This window comes from Pimephales promelas, chromosome 12 (assembly GCF_988280905.1).
Source record: "Pimephales promelas chromosome 12, fPimPro1.hap1.1, whole genome shotgun sequence".
Lineage (NCBI taxonomy): Eukaryota > Metazoa > Chordata > Actinopteri > Cypriniformes > Leuciscidae > Pimephales > Pimephales promelas.
In genome coordinates, this window is record NC_142780.1 from 26,705,704 (window position 1) to 26,723,289 (window position 17,586).

The 17,586-nt window shown below is 36.2% G+C and overlaps 1 protein-coding gene across 1 annotated transcript; it reads left to right on the forward strand.

Annotated features, from left to right (window-relative positions):
* The first annotated feature begins 146 nt into the window (after window positions 1–146).
* Window positions 147–16,297, forward strand: LOC120484263 (mitogen-activated protein kinase kinase kinase 5). The gene is made up of 28 exons (XM_039679339.2): window positions 147–676; window positions 764–903; window positions 1,346–1,533; window positions 1,622–1,790; window positions 2,233–2,339; window positions 2,426–2,596; window positions 3,455–3,567; window positions 3,942–4,101; window positions 4,319–4,469; window positions 5,022–5,126; window positions 5,367–5,416; window positions 6,280–6,375; window positions 6,786–6,876; window positions 8,177–8,310; window positions 8,999–9,126; window positions 9,833–9,969; window positions 10,098–10,203; window positions 10,300–10,457; window positions 10,792–10,987; window positions 11,602–11,764; window positions 11,882–12,050; window positions 12,188–12,370; window positions 12,560–12,665; window positions 12,781–13,024; window positions 13,754–13,866; window positions 14,312–14,400; window positions 14,527–14,603; window positions 15,152–16,297. Exons 1-28 carry the CDS (start codon window positions 346–348, stop codon window positions 15,246–15,248), a joined length of 3,972 nt encoding a protein of 1,323 aa, XP_039535273.2. The 5' UTR covers window positions 147–345; the 3' UTR covers window positions 15,249–16,297.
* Window positions 16,298–17,586: the final 1,289 nt, after the last annotated feature.

Consider the following 17,586-nt stretch of genomic DNA (forward strand, 5'->3'; position numbering starts at 1 on the left):
TCTGAACTCTTCATAAATTTTTATAAGTAATCAATAGAAATAATATATGTATTCTATTAGTAAAAACGTGTTTTGTAATAGAAGACTTAAAAAACAAAACACAGTTTCAAAACAAACAGGCAAATCGTCATTGAGCAAGCAGCGGCTGAACTTAGGCGAGGTCGCACAGCTGTGGACTGACAAGAGGAGGGCGGGACGCAGAATGAGGGCGCGTCTAAAGATCCTCCCCAGAGTCTTACCTGAAAAAAACTGCAGGAATACTTGTACGCCATAGTAAAGGCATGTCGAGGACGCGACCACAGGATGTTTGTCATTATTAGCTAGGCACTGCTTTCGAGATTCACCATGTATACGACTGAACGCAGGCGCATGAGCCTGCGCGAGACCAAGAGAAAGGATCCCGTCCGAGTTTCAGCTGGAAGTTTATGGCAGGATTCTTTGGCTCTCGAAATAGGCGGCGGATGTAAAGGCATAACTTCCCCGCGGAGTCGAACCAGGGCTTTAAACGTGGCGTATATCGCCGTTGGGGACGGGTCTTTGCCTCAAACTGAGGAGAATCTTTCATACACATGTCTTGCAGAAGCCTGCGAAGACGCGCACGCCGTGCTGAAGAGCGTTTCTTTTGAGCGCATTGCGTTGGGAACGACTGAAATCCTAGACAGTTTTTACAACGCAGGCAAGTTGTGGCACGCACATAACCGGGATTTTCAGGAATATTTCCAAAGTGCACGTGTAAGCTGTTGTTTTTAACTCTGTGTTTTAGATGTTGTCGTGGTGGAGATGAACAACTCTATCTGCCAGCCGTCTCTGTTTTATCACCTGGGTGTCAGAGAGAGTTTTAGTATGACCAATAATGTCATCCTGTACTGTAACAAACAAGAGGAACATCTTCAAGTTGTGAAGGTGAGACCCACTCTACACACAAAAGCACTTCCTTTGTAAAGTGGAAGGTTATTTTCGAAAGTCAGTTTGAATACACTTTTTATTCCATTGAATATTTCTGTATTTTTGTAAGCCAGTTTCTGTATAGACTCTGAAACAGTTCGACCTTTTAGTTTAATCTTCATTAAATAGTTGACTTAATGTATGCTGTTTGTATTGTGCACACTTATTTACCAACAGATATTCCAAAATATTATGATATTGATAGTAGAATTCACTATAATTAGTGTAATTTCGTTTTTTTTATTTCCCCAAAACCACTGGTATTTAAAACAACAAGCATTTGTATAATTGGACCTTTTCTCTGAACCTCAGAGAACCTTACTGATCGTCCTTTTTGACAACTAGTCCAGATCCTATATAATGATGCATTTGTTTGGTCTCCCTTATTCTTTTTTTCTAGGAACAATGTGGAAGCTACACTTTTATCCCCTACATGGTGTCACCGCAGGGTAAAGTATTTGCCTGTGATGCCACACTGATGAGAGGAATCAAAGATTTCCTTCATTCCAGCTTTAAATTTGAATCCCTGCTGACCCCGTTGGTGGATCGACTGGTCAAGTTGCTGGAAGGTGTTCACATTAATTCAAGGTAGGAAAGTAATTGTGTGCATTTTCTTTTTCCTGGATGCCTATATAGTGTCTGAATAAGATCTTGAGAAAACATTCTTGCCTTGTAGCGAATACCTCCACGAGGCAATCCGCAGGGAGATCCGTCTGGCTCGAGAGCACTTTTCCGGAGTGGCCCTGAGTCAGGAGCTGGGCCGGATCCAGAAGCGGCTGGACTCGGTGGAGCTTCTGAGTCCAGACGTTGTTATGAGCCTCCTGCTGTCTTACAGAGACATCCCGGTAAGTTAATAGTCACATGTGTATTACGCTAAGCTTTCAGTTACAAATACAAATATGTATGATACTCCTATGGTTTCAACATAGGTATTTGCATCATACTTTTTCCGTATACAGTAATGTGCATTTCTTCAATATTTGCGGTTGAATGCATGATTGTGTCAGCAATTCTTTGTGGGAATGTTTTGATTGTTGCTGTGATACTCACCTGAATCTGTTTAATTATTAATGAGATTTAGAAAAGAGATCTCACCGGCTTTGACTTAGTAAATTATTGCTTTCTGTTCTTTAAGAGTGCCATGCTACATACGCTTTTAATTTTATTCTACGAAAAAAAATCATTTTTTTTTCTACCCAGAGGAACAAGCAATAATATTTCCAAAGTGCTAGACAAATGTGTAAATAATTTGTTGAAACTGAACTCTCTTTCTCCATGTGATTCAAGGACTACGACTCCATCATAAATCTGTTGGAGACTTTGAATAATTTGCCCATGTGCATGGTGATATCACATCAGAACATTAAGTTTCAGTATATTTTTGCATTGAACAGGTGAGCTTTGTTTTTGTTTTTTTGACAATAGATTACACAAAAATATCAATTTATTCCCTACAAAACATTTTGGAATGTATTTAAAGGAGGAATCACCCTGGTGATCGTGACAAGGCTTTAAAGCTGATTTTACCCATTGTGGAGTCAGGGAACACCGTGGCCTCAGACGTGTACTGCCTGTGCGGGCGCATCTACAAGGACATGTTCCTGAGCTCAGGCTTCAAAGACACATACAGCAGAGATCGAGCATGTTACTGGTGAGTCCTGGCCTTTATACTCTCGATCGACAGAGCATCACAACACTGTTGACCGTTAAATCTGTTTCACACATTCATATGTATAATGTGCTGTGGTAAGAGAACATCTGATATTAAATAATACAAATACAAGTTAATGTCCAGTGGTCTGCACATCATTCCAATGTATTGTTCAGAATTTTTGTCCTGCTTTACTTAAAAAAATATGTAAACAACTTTTAAAACAAGAAAAGATGCATTAATTGAGAAACTAAATAGCATGAGATAAGACTTTTTGTCAGAGAGGGAAAAAAAAAAATATTACATTATATGTATTACAAATGTAATTATTACATTACCATACATAAATACATACAAACACAGATATATATATATATATATACACACACACACATACATTACCATACATAAATACATACAAACACAGATATATATATATATATATATATATAAACACACACACACATGTGTGTATATATCCTGTTTTTAAGGAATATTTTTCTATCCATTAGCAGTGGATTTTAATAATACAAGAAAAATACACTTCAACATTTTTTTTCCCTTGTTTTAAGCATAAAAGAAAATTATGATGATGAAAACTGTGTTAATTTAAACTGTATATTCCCTGGGAAAAAATAATATCTAATACAATTTTGTATTTTTTTTTTTTTTTACTAAAAATGGGATAGAATACTAATTAATATTTTTATTTATTTATGTGGCTCAAACAGTGATCCAATCATGAATCATTAAACAGTGCTCCAATCAGTTATGTTCAGGTATTTGTGTTAATGTTGATTTCTCTAATATTCATTGTAGTAATGATGTCTTGTGTTTCTACCTCTGTTTGTCCTGCAGGTACGGCAGGGCCTTTGAGATTGAACCCTCTTTGCACTCTGGAATCAATAATGTTGTGCTCCTGATGGCTGCTGGGCATGAATTCGACACCTCTATTGAACTGCGGAAAATCGGTGTGTTTGTGTGTCCTTTATTTAGCTTCACTGCTCTGGTTGCGTGCACTTTAAACTGTGAGATGGGTCATGGTTCTGTCTTCATATCATGTAGTGCTTTGTTTGCTTTTTGCGTGGTATTTTCTCTTTAGCAGGGCGATGTATTGAAACTGATACTTAGTGGCCTAATTTTATGATCCAAATGCTTCAGGCTTTGAACATGAATGCAGGATAACACAAAGTATGAGTATATAGAATGTGAGAAAATAACAGTTTGAGGTGTTTAAACAGGTGTTGCCTTATTTTGACACTTTTGAAGTGCTGCCCTGTCTCATGCTTTTCATATAGCCCAGAATGAGTTTTGGTTTGTGGTGTTCTTTGTGCTTGTTGTGCAGGTGTCACACTCAGTAGCCTGCTGGGCAGGAAGGGCTGTCTTGAGAAGATGCAGGACTACTGGGATGTTGGTTTTTATCTTGGGGCTGGAATCTTGGCCAACGAGCACAAGAAAGTCATAGAAGCTTCAGAGAAACTCTACAGGATCAAAGCGCCAATGTGGTGAGCCAAGGAAATGATTAATTATCTATGTGTAGTTTGGTTTGGTAGTAAGTTTTATTTTTCTGTCATTTTTTAAAAACTGAAGTACTTCAAGTTTGAATTAGACACGGTCATGAATAATTCCATTATCGTGTTGAAGTAATCACACTAAATTAACATTTACAACCCTGAATAAGACATGTTTAATTTACTGCAAGGTGATTTCTCCTTCAATCAGGTATGTTGCATCCATTACGGAGACGTATATACTATACAAGCAATTTGCCAAACCCAAAGACGTGAATCATCCTAAACAGGAAACTGTGGACTTTTGGATGGAGTTGATGGTGCAGGCGTGCAAGCCTACAGTTTCCACAGCACGCTGCCCGGTAAGACCACTTTTTTTCTCCTCAACAGTAGGACAGGACAACCTGAAGGCCCCAATTTACTCACAGCTGCGAAGTTCGAAATACGTGACCAGTGGTAATCCTGTTACCAAGCATCCAACGCCGCCCACGCTGCTGAGAGCAGCAGTTGGATGAATCTGTGAATATGTGCTGTCTGTGCAAAGAAACTTCGTCTTGGCCTGATTTAGTTTCGAAATGACATCACACCTGTTCGTTCTTCGATTTGAAGTGTATTGGGACCTTTATCTCCTACTGCCAAAAATCAGCTTGCTTTACTTAAAGGGACACTTCACCCATTTGGATTAAGCATTGTATCTTTAGAAACCCAGTCATATTTTTGAATGTTCATGGTTTATTCCCTTATTTTCCCCAGAGATGGGAGAAATAAGCATTTAAGTGTTTTACTTCCTGCTTATTATGACGTAAAGATCCAATTTCAATAAAGATGTTGAAATGGGTGAAATGCTCCTTTAAAGGAAAGGCCAAAAAGGTGGAGAATATAAGCAGACCCAAAATATCTTGTCTTTTTTTTAGGTTCTGATTCTGGAACCCACTAAAGTCTTCCAACCCAGTATAATAAGCGTAAGTGAGGAAGATGACAACCGTACGGTGCAGCTGAGACATGTCACTCCACTCGAGGTAAACTCTTGGCGCTTTTCACACGTGGCATTCAGGAGTAGCCTAATTGTGCAGGGTGCAGTTACATTGTATTGTGTTGTCACGTAGTTGAGTTTCCATCTTATTGAATAATTTATGTGAAAGATAGGCATCATTTAACATGACAGAAGATGGTGTGAATTTGAGCTGCTTTATGCAGTTAAATTCAACCTTTTTATACATGTATGTTGGAGTGTAATGTGCTTGGTTTGGCTTTCCCAGAAAGGTCTTCATGAGTGGACTTTCCCAGCATCTGCTATTCGTGGAGTAAGGTACTGTACGCGCTTATGGGAATACTGTACTTTCCACTTTTTTTTCTGTTTTCCTTTTCCAAGCTTGTAGCAGCTTATGGTCCCACTAGGGCTGTTCTGTTTTGGCCACAGGCCATCGATTTTTCTCTGAATAGGTCTTTTTTTAAACTTCCATGTTGCATGGCCTACTTGATGCCTGTTATCCTCTTTCCAGCTTTTAAAGCTACAGGTCAATGTCTCTTTCAGTTCTTTTTCTTACTGGTTTTGTTCCTATTTCCAGCCCTTAGGACAGTGGACATCTTGTTTAGAGCTCAGGTTGCAAAACAAATGATAATGGATGTTGATAATTAAGGTCAGATTGACCCATATTTAAAAAATCATTTTAGTTATGGATACAGTCTCCTAGTGGGATCTCTATTCCTGTTTAGTATTTCCAAACAGATTCTAACAGGAATGTGTTCTATTTGTCATTAAATTGTTTATGAGTTGCAAAGAGCTGTTTTATTGCCTGTGGAGACTTTTTAATGTTTCATTTTATAACACATTACACACTTTAACCTAAAACTTTGAATTTTGAAGCTGTTTTTTTGTTACAAGACTATAGTAGTTGTCAGATTCATGTCGTTGTAATTTTAACTTTTTAAGCATTAAATGTCTCATTCATGTAATAGAACAAAATAACTTTGCACAACATACTTTAATTTTAAAAACATTCTAAGTATTATAAATTCCCAAGGGAGCGCATGTAGTTTTAGGAGTACAAACTGAACTGCTCTGTTTGGATCAATTTCAAATAGTGTAAAAGAGCTTGTCCCATTATCTTTGTTTTATTTTTCTGGCATGTTGGATTGGATTGAAAATCTCTCGTTTTTCCACTCGTCCAGCATCTCCAAGTTCGACGAACGGAGCTGCTTCCTGTATGTCCTGTACAATTCAGATGACTTCCAGTTGTACTTTCCCAGCGATCTTCATTGTAAAGGGTGAGATCCACCAGCTGACGTATTGCTCAAACATGCTTCCAACTAGGCCATCATGAGGAAAGAGCTCTAATGTCATAAGTGTTTTTGGCAGAGAATGAACTCCTAAAATAATAGGTTATGTAAAATAATTTAATATGTACTGTTAAATTCATATTTGCTCCAGGCTCTATTCACTGAGCCTTTAAAATGCATGCCATATTTACTTACCCCTCTGTTGTACCATGTTCAGGAAGTCACATTTGACCTTATCTTAAGTTATTCTGATTATTCCAGTGAAAACATTACGAAATGACTAAATGATCAAGTGAATGTGCATGTTTGAACATCACGAGGAAATGAGTCACAATTAAAGATTTTTTTTTTCCATTGAACAAATACTCAAACCCTATAATTTGTGTGTTGCTTTTCAGGTTCTGTGATTTGGTGAGCTCTCTATTGCATCAAACTGAAAGTCCCGTGGAAGATTCCAGTCAGATCAGGGAAGGGGAAGGAGTTTTAGAGGTGAGAGAAATCCCCATGAATTCTCTATAACCTCTCATTGTTTGTTCAGGCCCAGTAATCATGTTCAGCATGAGTGAAAATGTGCACTTGGTTCATTAAGCAGCTATTTCTACCTTATCCTTGATGCAAAAGTCTTAAAAATTACTTTCGCTGATGCAGACTAATGTTTTAAGATAGAATAGGTTTATATTTTTTTGTGTAGAATAACCGGAGATGTTTTTTTTAAGGTTGGTTTAGTTTTAATAAGCCGAAAAGGTTATACACTTCTGTTGGCTTGGACTCTGCCTGTCAGCATCTGTAGTTTTAATTCCTTGAACAGATGTCTTCACTTGGCTTTAATGTTTTTGTTTTTTATGAACAGTTTAATCATCATGAAAGAGTTGAGTTGAGATTTGTGGCCAAATGGTTCTCTTCATTGTGTATCATTCCAAATGCAGCTTCCCGTTGCATACTGGGAATATGGTACCACTATTACGGGCAGTACCATAGTGCAATGGTGTTGGCTTCCAGCCTGTTGGCTTCCTCTTCAGCTATCTTTAGTATTGAGTAGACTCAGTCCACATTTAAGCATACTTCCTTACTGCCTGTTTAGTGCTTGTTGAATTTAGCAGTTAGGTGTGAAAAAATGTAATGCTGCTTCTTTCCAGACTCAGTTTTTCTTTTTTTTTTCTTTTTTTTTTTCCATGCATTGGGAATAGCGTTCTTTTAAATGTCAAATGCTTCACAGAACAGCTCATCTCAAAATGCTTCAAAAGCTCATAACATTTTTTGAAAGTAGTCTCTTATGCTCAACAAGACTGCTTTTTGTTTGATAAAAATTACATTAAAACAGTAACATTGTGAAATAGTATTATAATTTAAAATGTTTTCTATTTTAATATATTTTAACAATTGAATTTTCAGCACCTATTACGTCAGTACTCAGTATTTCATGATCCTTCAGATATCATTTTAATATCTGATTTAGAGCTCAATAAACATTTCTTATTATTATCAATGTTGATATTTTTTTACATTTTCTTTATGAAATCAATATTATACATTTTTGTGAAAACTGATACATTTCTAAGGCTTTTTTATTAATATAAACTTCAAAAGAACAGCATTTTTTACATTTAGAAATGTCTTTACTGTCACTTTTGATCAGTTTACTTCATCCTTGCTAAATAAAAGTGTTAATTTCCTTAAAAAAATAATTATAGTAACTTTTAATAAGTAATCCATATTAGTGATAAATCTATATTTGTATGTATGCATCACTGGTCTATATGACTCCATTGTGGTACTATTTCTCTTTCAGTACATCTATGAGATAAATGAGAATAAAGACAAGGTGGTGCTGGGGAAAGGAACCTATGGAGTGGTGTACGCTGGACGGGACCTTAGCAATCATGTGCGCATCGCAATCAAAGAGATCCCTGAGAAAGACAGCACGTATGAACATGTTTTTCAATTGCGTTAATGTTTATTGGTTAAATGCCTACGTTTGATCTTGATGTATGTCACTTAACAACATAGTAAAACATACTTTCATAACATACTTTTATGAACATGTTTTTCAATTGCGTTGATGTTTATTGGTTAAATGCCTACGTTTGATCTTGATGTATGTCACTTAACAACATAGTAAAACACACTTTCATAACACCTAAAACCTGCCAACTTTTGGCATATATAATGAATTACTATATGATATTAATAATAACATATATTAAATTATGCATTCTTCTTATTATTAATATATTAATTATTGGAACATTTTATTAATTAATTGATTGGGGAAAAAATGTATTAGCTTGTTTATAGTTTCAGCCACTTAACTGTGTATTAAGTACATTGTTGATCTGCTTCTGCAAAAATCCAGCACTTGTTTGTTGACCTCTGACCATGTTCAAAAGTCCCCACAGCCCAGTGATGTTTGTCCTCAGAACTAAAGCTTGTTTAAACTGTCCTCACATAGACCATTTGCAGATGTAGACCTTTCCATGTGATCCAAGATTTGACCAAATATGCCTATAAAACCCTTATGATTGTGGTCAGAACTGCATAGCTTAGATCATCATAATATTTACTTTTTGTCTTCCATCTTGGTCTTTCTTGTCTTTCTCGTTCTGGCTCTTAGCTATTCTCAGCCGCTCCATGAGGAGATTGCCCTACACAAGAGGCTGAAGCACAGGAATATTGTTCAGTATTTGGGATCAGTCAGTGAGGATGGCTTCATCAAGATCTTCATGGAGGAGGTTCCGGGAGGTGTGGCGTACTTTGCTCATTGTTCTCTGACGTTAACTTTTAAGTGTTCCTCTTTGATGACATAGGGATGTTGATTTTTGCGAAGTCTGTTGAGAAGTCCTTGGTTCTTAGCATGGGTGTGTTGTGTGTAATGTTGGTATGTAAGAAGATCTATAGGTGGGAGTGTAATGGTAATGTGCTTTACTCAAACAGCTCAGACCAGTTTTGAGAATTCATCTCAAGAGTTATTTATGGGATGGTGACGTATAACACTTATTAAAATGTGTGGTCCTACACCCCCTTTATGATGAGCATTTTGAATAAATATATACAATATATTTATAATTAACTTATATATACTTGTATAATACAACTTTTATATAAGTATACAAAGCTGTACACTTATACAAAGCTGAATTTGATAAGAAATCATTCTAATATACTGCTCAGGAAAGCTTTCCTAATATTGGCAGTTTTTAAGATCAATAGAACAGCATTTAATTATGTATTTACTGGCCCATTTTGTTCAGTTCAATGCATCTGAGCTAAAATTGTTGAAAATAGAGCATTGAATGAAATCAATATAAAGTGCAAAGATTACAATTTTATTGACTTTTCCTATGTGTATATGTGGCTATGGATATACAGTCTGTTATCTTAAACTGTATGATTACACATTTCCTGAATACTAACCGTCATGTATTCACTTGTTTTTTCTTCCATAAAGGAAGTTTGTCCTCCCTCTTAAGATCAAAGTGGGGGCCACTTAAAGATAATGAGGCAACCATTGTTTTCTACACCAAGCAGATTCTGGAAGGGCTCAAATATCTCCATGATAATCAGATTGTCCATAGAGACATTAAGGTATGAATATATCTCAGTGCTGCCAATGCTTTAAAGTTTAAAGCTATCTGTTCATCAACATGATTTCGGCTGCATTCTTTTTATTATCACCCGTCATACTTTACATTACACACTTTTTATCTCACCAGGGTGATAATGTTTTGATAAATACGTACAGCGGTGTACTAAAGATATCAGATTTTGGCACCTCTAAGAGACTAGCAGGAATCAACCCATGCACCGAGACGTTCACAGGTGAGTCTCCTACTGCATACTTGCATGCTTCTCAGGTTACATTATGTAATCTTGTGTGTTTGCTTTTTAAACTCCTCCTGATTTATTTGGCCACAGGCACTCTGCAGTACATGGCTCCAGAGATCATCGACCAAGGTCCTCGCGGCTACGGAAAACCAGCTGATATCTGGTCTCTGGGTTGTACCATCATAGAAATGGCCACTGGGAAACCACCTTTTTATGAGCTGGGAAGCCCTCAGGCGGCCATGTTTAAGGTGCTACACGTTTTTGAACAGGAATCTAAATGTTATACAACCATGTTAAGTCAACTATGAAGTTTATTTACATTCCAGTCTCACATTCCCAATTGACTTCATGCTTCATTGCATATTTATTAGATTCTCTATAAGGCCAGAAAAAAAAGCCTCTATGCATGTACATATATGCATGATGAACAGATGGTTTATACTCATTTCTTGTATAGCACCCCTTGTGGCAAAGACTGATGTTGTAAGACTGGCTGTGTTACGATGGTGTGAAGAGTGTGTTTTGGGCCTAAATGTGAATTTCTCCTTCAAAACAGTTAACTGAGTAATTGTCCTACTGCAGGTGGGCATGTTTAAGATTCACCCCACAGTGCCAGAGTGCATGTCCGAGCAAGCTAAAGGCTTCATCGTCTGCTGCTTTGAACCCAACCCAGACAACAGAGCCACAGCTTCAGAGCTCCTGAAGAACAGCTTTCTGAAGGGCAGTCCCAGGAAGAGGTTAAAGCCTCAGTCCGACAACTCTCTGAAAGAACCTGCCGGTGAGCATGTAGAATCGTGTCCATCAATTCTTGATCTTTAAAACTTTAAAACCAACAGCTTTAAATGGATGTTTCTTCAAATTTGGGCACTTTTTGCTGTGTGCACTTTTATAAAACTCACTTTTTTTTATTTGTTCACTAATGTTTATATACATGCATCAAATGAGAAATGTGTATTTATTTATTGTTTGTTTGCTTGTTTATTCTTATTTATTTTATCATTATCAATTTATATATATATATAATTGATTTTTATTTTTTATTTTAATTGATTGATTAAAATCTAAAATATTTTTTTATTTACACAATTATTTATTTATTTTATAATGAAATTATTTTTATATCTTTTTTTTTCTTTTTTTACTAAAGTGTCATTTACACCATTGACCACTAATATGAAAAACATTCAAAAAATGGAGGCATGATAAAAGTTCCCAAGACAGTTGAATTATGATCTTTATATAATAAACAGATAATAAACAGATAGAGGTTGAAATATTTTATTTTTAATCTAAATTATCCCCTGGGACATAAAAGTGCACAAAGTTGACTTATAATTCAAAGTAATTTGATAGCAATTTAATATTTGAGTTTATTTGGACATTATATTTTAGGAGACTTTCACAGGAGCATGTCTGTACCCATTGCAATTTGTGTGGAGAACACGGATGTTAAACACAATGAATTGTCCAGCTCGTTTGATCTGAGAAGGACCACTCCTGCCTTCAAAGGAAATGACATGGCTGAAAGTCCTCCCAGCTCCAGTGGCTCTTTAACGTGAGTCTATGCATCAGATCCCAGATTCTGGGAATTATATGCTGAAATCATGTAAAACATACTTCCAGCTCTTGAAATTACTTATTGGCCTTTGTTCCATGCATTTGCTGTTGATAGACTGCCAGATGATCCTCTAGGAGACATGACCACAAGTCCAGCTTGTTCTGGAGAGAATCTAGGTTTGTTCATGCTGAGAAAAGACAGCGAACGGAGGGATACGCTACATAGGATCCTTACTGACTACATCAGCCTTGTAGTTCAAAACATTCAGGAGACACTGCCACAGGTACATTCCCACACTACTGTGTCACCTGAGATGCTTGATGTGGAATTCTGTCACACCACCAGTGCCCTTTCTCAAATGCCTTTTCTCGAATGCCTGAATTATTGACACTTGCTGTTTTTTTTTTTCCCATCTCGCAGGTGGAGCAGCCGTGCATTACCTCAGATCACATCAGCAAACTGATTTGCTGCCTCCGAGAAAACATCCGCTCTCCAGACAAACGGCACCTGAATAACAGCCTCCTGACTTTACGCTCCAGTCTGCTGAACTCCTCTGTGCCTCTCAGCAGCCTGCAGGCGGTGCTCTTTAGCTTCCAGGATGCAGTATGTTCTTTGCTTTCAAATTGCTTTAATCTCAATTAAACCAGAATCAAACTAAAGCTAAGGGTTTAATTATTGACATTGGCAAATATTATTATTTCTATCGTTCATACTCGGGGGTTGTATGCATGCATACATACATGTATGTATAAAAAAATCGTATTCTTCATCAGATGTGACTTATGTTTATAGGTCAAGAAGGTTCTAAAGAAAGAGAAGATAAAACCTCACTGGATGTTTGCTTTGGACAACTTGTTGAGGCAGGCTGTACAAGATACTATCACGGTTCTGCTACCAGGTATGTAAAGGACACCATTTCAAACGCAACAGTGGCCCCACAGGCTACTATTGCATCTCTAAATCTTCTGTTATGGGCACACCTTCTTTGCAATCCATCAAAATCCCTTTTCCAGAGCTCAAGCTTCAGCTACAGTCATCTTTTGAAAATGAGGAGAGTTCTCAAGAAACCGAGCAACCCACAGAGGCCGATTCTAAACCGATTGTCACTCCCCTCGCAAAGGACATAGAGGAATCGTGTATCCTCTCTCAGAATTCTGAAGAGGGTCATACCAAATGTAAAAATCTCCACAGTGACATCATCTCCAGTCACTCTTCACTCGCAAAGGAGCTATCAGAACTTCGCTTGGAGTCTATGAGGTATCCAAAACCTTTTCTCTCTGTTGCCCTCCAAACTTTTAAAAAGTGTTTAATGGATACAATTATGTACCACATGCATATGTACCAAACTAAAACCATAACAAAAAATGTTACTTGAAGTAAAATAAACTTTAACTGAAATAAATTGTTTAAAAAGATTTTATTTCAGCTTGTTGCCAAGGCATCATTTATCCTTTTTACATTTTATGAACCAAAATAACTAAAACTAAAAAAGCTATACAGACATATGGTGTGTGTATATATATATATATATATATATATATATATATATATAAATGTAATCCTTTAAAAGTTTACTAATAAGAATGATGAAATTACAAAAATTGTAACTAAAATTAAATCAGAAAAAATTCTAATTCCAAATATTAGATTTCTATTTCAAATAAATGCCATTCTTTTGAACTTTTTACTTAGCAAAGAATCAAGATGGTTTCCACAAAAATATTAAGCAGACAATTTTCAATAATGTTTGTAAATGTTAGAAAATGTTTCTTGAGCACAAATACAGCATATTATAATGTTTGTGTGCGTGTGTGTGTCTATATATATTTATATATAGTGCAGTGATGGTGGTGATTCATGTCACAACAGAATGACCTTTATTTATTTTTCAAATTAGCCACAAGAGGGCAGTGAATGAGAACAGTTATGCAATGAATTAACCACACTGATTTGTTGCTGTTGGGAATTGTTCACACTATGTTTCAGGTTGTTGATTCAGCTGAATGAAAAGGAGAAAGAATTTCAGGAACTTCTGAAGAACTCCATTCATACCAAACAAAGGCACATCAACAACCTGGAGATCAGAGCTGCGGCTATAGGTTGCTCACGTTTTTTGAACACAGTATTTACCACTAAACAATTGTTTGTGAATTGCTTCTTCCCTATGAGAGAATGTTGTCGCCTGAGGCAGTCAAAAGGTGTGGCCATGGAGCAATGTCACATTTATTCACGTCTACTCAACATGCCACTACTTGTCTTTAGTTTTAGGAGTTTTTGATACTCCTAAAGAATACGCCCTGTAATCACTTAAACCTGTTACCCAATTTCAACCAACCAAGTTTATGGCTTACCCTCTGGGCTTGCATTTTCACCAGATGTACTTCTATAGCAATAATCCCTGGAAGTGTTTTAGAAACAGTGACTTTTTTTTTTTTTTGTAATGACCAGTTTTGCAGTAATAGTATAGTACTGTAACATCACTGTACAAAAGTGCAAATACGAGTTTATACAGCCAACGTTTGTTATGTTTATACTTTCCAACAGATAATAAACCTTCATCCCATATTGCTCACAATTCTGCTGTGGTGCGCTGGTTAAGAGGTGTTCCAGTCGATGAGAAAACCATAGAAATAGTGAGTGGAAATATAGAAAAATATATTCCCTTTGATTGCTAATTCATATTTATAAATTTCAGATATTCTAGATTCATATATTATTTAGAAGGTAATAGTGATTGCTTGTTGTTTGTTTTCTTTAAGCTTGTTTTTCATGAGTTCACATTGGACAGTCTCCTCCACCTCGCGTGCAGAGATGATCTGCAGTACTGTGGCATCAAGTAAGTCCTTTCGACATCAATACCAAAAAGGAAAAAATGTGGCAAGGTGTAGGAGAGACATATAGTTAAATGTTATATTTGATTAAAAAAGTCATATGTTGTAAAGGAGTACCATTTTTCTCTAAGATGCAGTACACTAAGATTTAGAAGTCTTTTATGCTCACCAAGGCTCCATTTGTATAATCAGAAATACAGAAAAACCTTAATGTTGTGAAATGATTACATTTTAAAATGTGATTGCAAACCTGAATCTACAGCATCATTACTGCAATTTTCAGTGTCGCATGATCCTTCATAAATCATTCTAATTATCAATGTCAATATCAATGTTAAAAACAGTTGTGCTGCTTAATATTTTTGTGAAAGCAGAGATACACTTTTTTTCAAGATTCTTTGATTAATTGATTCAAAGTGTCTTGACTGTCACTTTTGATCAATTTAATGCATCCTTGCTGAATAAGTCTATTTTTTTCAAGAAATGAATACTTTAATCTAAACATTTAAACAGTGTGTTGAAGTAAATCTGTGTTTGTGCATTTGTTTTTCAGAGGTGGGATGCTGTGTCGCTTGTGGGCTGCCATCTCCAAGCAGAGGAAGTCTCATCTCAGTCCAGTCAGAGAGGACAGTGAAGATACCATTCTCTGACTGACATGAGTAACTCTCTCTTGTCCAGCTTTTAGATACTATGAGCTCAGTGAGTTTGCGGTGTATAGAGTCTGTGCATGTTGCGCACTGTTACTTCGTCTGTGCCTGACACTAAGAGGAAAGAAAATAATTGTATAGAAAATATACACTACTGTTCAAGGGTTTGGGGGCGTGAGAGCTTTTAATGTTTTAAAGGAAGGCCCTTATGCTCATCCAGGCTGCATTTTTATGAGAAAATACAGACAAAACAGAAATATTGTGAAATATTATTACAATTTAAAATACTTTACAATATCAGCATCATTACTCCAGTCTTCAGTGTCATATAACATGATCCTCAGAAACCATTGTAATATGCTAATTTGGTGCTCAAGAAACATTTCTTATTATTATCATCAATGGGAAAAACAGTTGTGCTGCTTATTTTTGTGGAAATTGTGACTTTTATTTTCAAACTTCAAAAGAGCAGCATTTATTTTAGATAGAAATATTTTATAACATAAATGTCTTAACTGTCACTTCATCAATTTAATGTGTGCTAAAAAATCTTAACCCTAAACTTTTGAATGGCGATACTGTATAAAATGATCTAACAGGTCTCTGATCTAACCTGTTATAAAGAAAATCAATATATTTTTGTTCTTTTAAAATCTCAATAATGTGTGAAATATTTCTGCTAACAATTTCTTGCTGACAATCATATGTGAATGTGCAGGGCATTGAATATATTATGTATATATGAATATGGGTACCAAAATGCTGTATTTGTATTTATGAATTTTGTTCTTATACTAAATATTATTTATATTAACTATGCTTACAGAAGATAACGATACTGACAGCAAATCTAGACAAGAATTAAACTTCAATTTAGCAATTTATCTTAGAAGTAAAGTTTTTTATTTGTAATTTTATTTTATAATGCACAAGTGAAGGGAAACTAACTGATCCAAATAGCTTTCTTGTTCAACAAATATATTTTTAAAAGTACAACTATTGCAAAAAGGCTTCAATTCATTCGAGATAATAAAAGCTACATGGAAAAATGAGTGACACATTTTTTTTAACTTGATGAAAAGTGTTATAGCAATGATCTTGTCATCAGTGACAATACAGTATGCAAACCGAAGCACACAGTGAATGACTGACACTGCTAAACGTCTGAGTCAGCGTATTAGCAATTCACTTTGTTCTTGGTGCATTTTTAATGAAGCCAGTTTTTTTATAGATGATCTAGCTTCTTTTAAAACACTACAGTTTTGCTTGCATCCACGTGCTTATGGCCGAATGTGTGAGGTCGGTTTCATTTCCCAAAATATGTTGTATTAATTGCACATTGTAGCATTTTAAGTACATACATTATAGGCTGTTGCAGAGGTGGAGTATTTGAATACTTTTTGAACATATCAATGTGTCATTTTATGAGCCTACAGTCCTAAACATCCTTGTACACAAGCAGCAGAAACATCATTTTTTCAGTGAGAAATTTCGCTGTCATTATTCACATTCCTCAGAAATGTGGCTCAATGCTTCCTGGCAATACAAAGTGTGTGTCTAGCGTATGTGTGTGAAGGTGGGTGGTTCACAGTCCTCTTTGGAAGAAGTGATGCCATGCACTGAAGCTGATCTAACAATTCCAGCTGTGCTTCCTTATGTTTCTGTTGATGTTGCCTTGGTAACAGCAATTACATCATCCTCTGACCCTTGCCTCCAGGTTGAAGATCACATTGTTTTTCCACAGGGAAGATTTCTCTTATGTGGCTGTGATCCACTTTTTTTTTGCTGTGATCAAGCAAGAACATGAAGGGCCTAAACACCCAGTTCATAAAAAAGGATATGAGCTAATCAATGGCTTCAGCTTCAGCAGTCATTCATCAGCTTGTAGCTTTAATGAGGCATATTGCTTTTTTCAGTAAAAGGCTGGAATACACTAGACAACTTTTAAGTCTGAAGAGATTTTGAAACTCTAGGCATATTGACTTTGTAATAGGTTTTAGATTAAATCTGATCACAAAAGAACAATGTTCTCACCAAAATATGCAAGAGATTAAAATGTCTATTTATGGAGCCTTTTGCCTGCTGGATGTGTGCAGTTTTTGTCTAATTCTTCCAGATTAAAACTGGGAACTAAATGACTGATGATCACACACTGCCAGAACTTCGTTCCGAACATAAACTCATGCTGAAACATTGCTTGCAGATGCATGACAAATGAAAACAGTATGTGATCTAAAACTGTTTGATATTCTCTGACTGGATGGAACCATACATTTACATGACAACGATGTACTGTTGCACTCCCCGATTTTCTGTGGAATCGTCAACTCCGACTGCCCAA

What these genes read in the sequence shown, in the direction of transcription:
- LOC120484263 (XM_039679339.2), top strand. Translation starts at nt 346, where the DNA reads ATGTATACGACTGAACGCAGGCGCATGAGCCTGCGCGAGACCAAGAGA. An exon ending in TATTGAACTGCGGAAAATCG is followed by an intron (nt 3,568 to 3,941) that starts GTGTGTTTGTGT and finishes CTTGTTGTGCAG; the next exon opens with GTGTCACACTCAGTAGCCTG. An exon ending in AGGATCAAAGCGCCAATGTG is followed by an intron (nt 4,102 to 4,318) that starts GTGAGCCAAGGA and finishes TCCTTCAATCAG; the next exon opens with GTATGTTGCATCCATTACGG.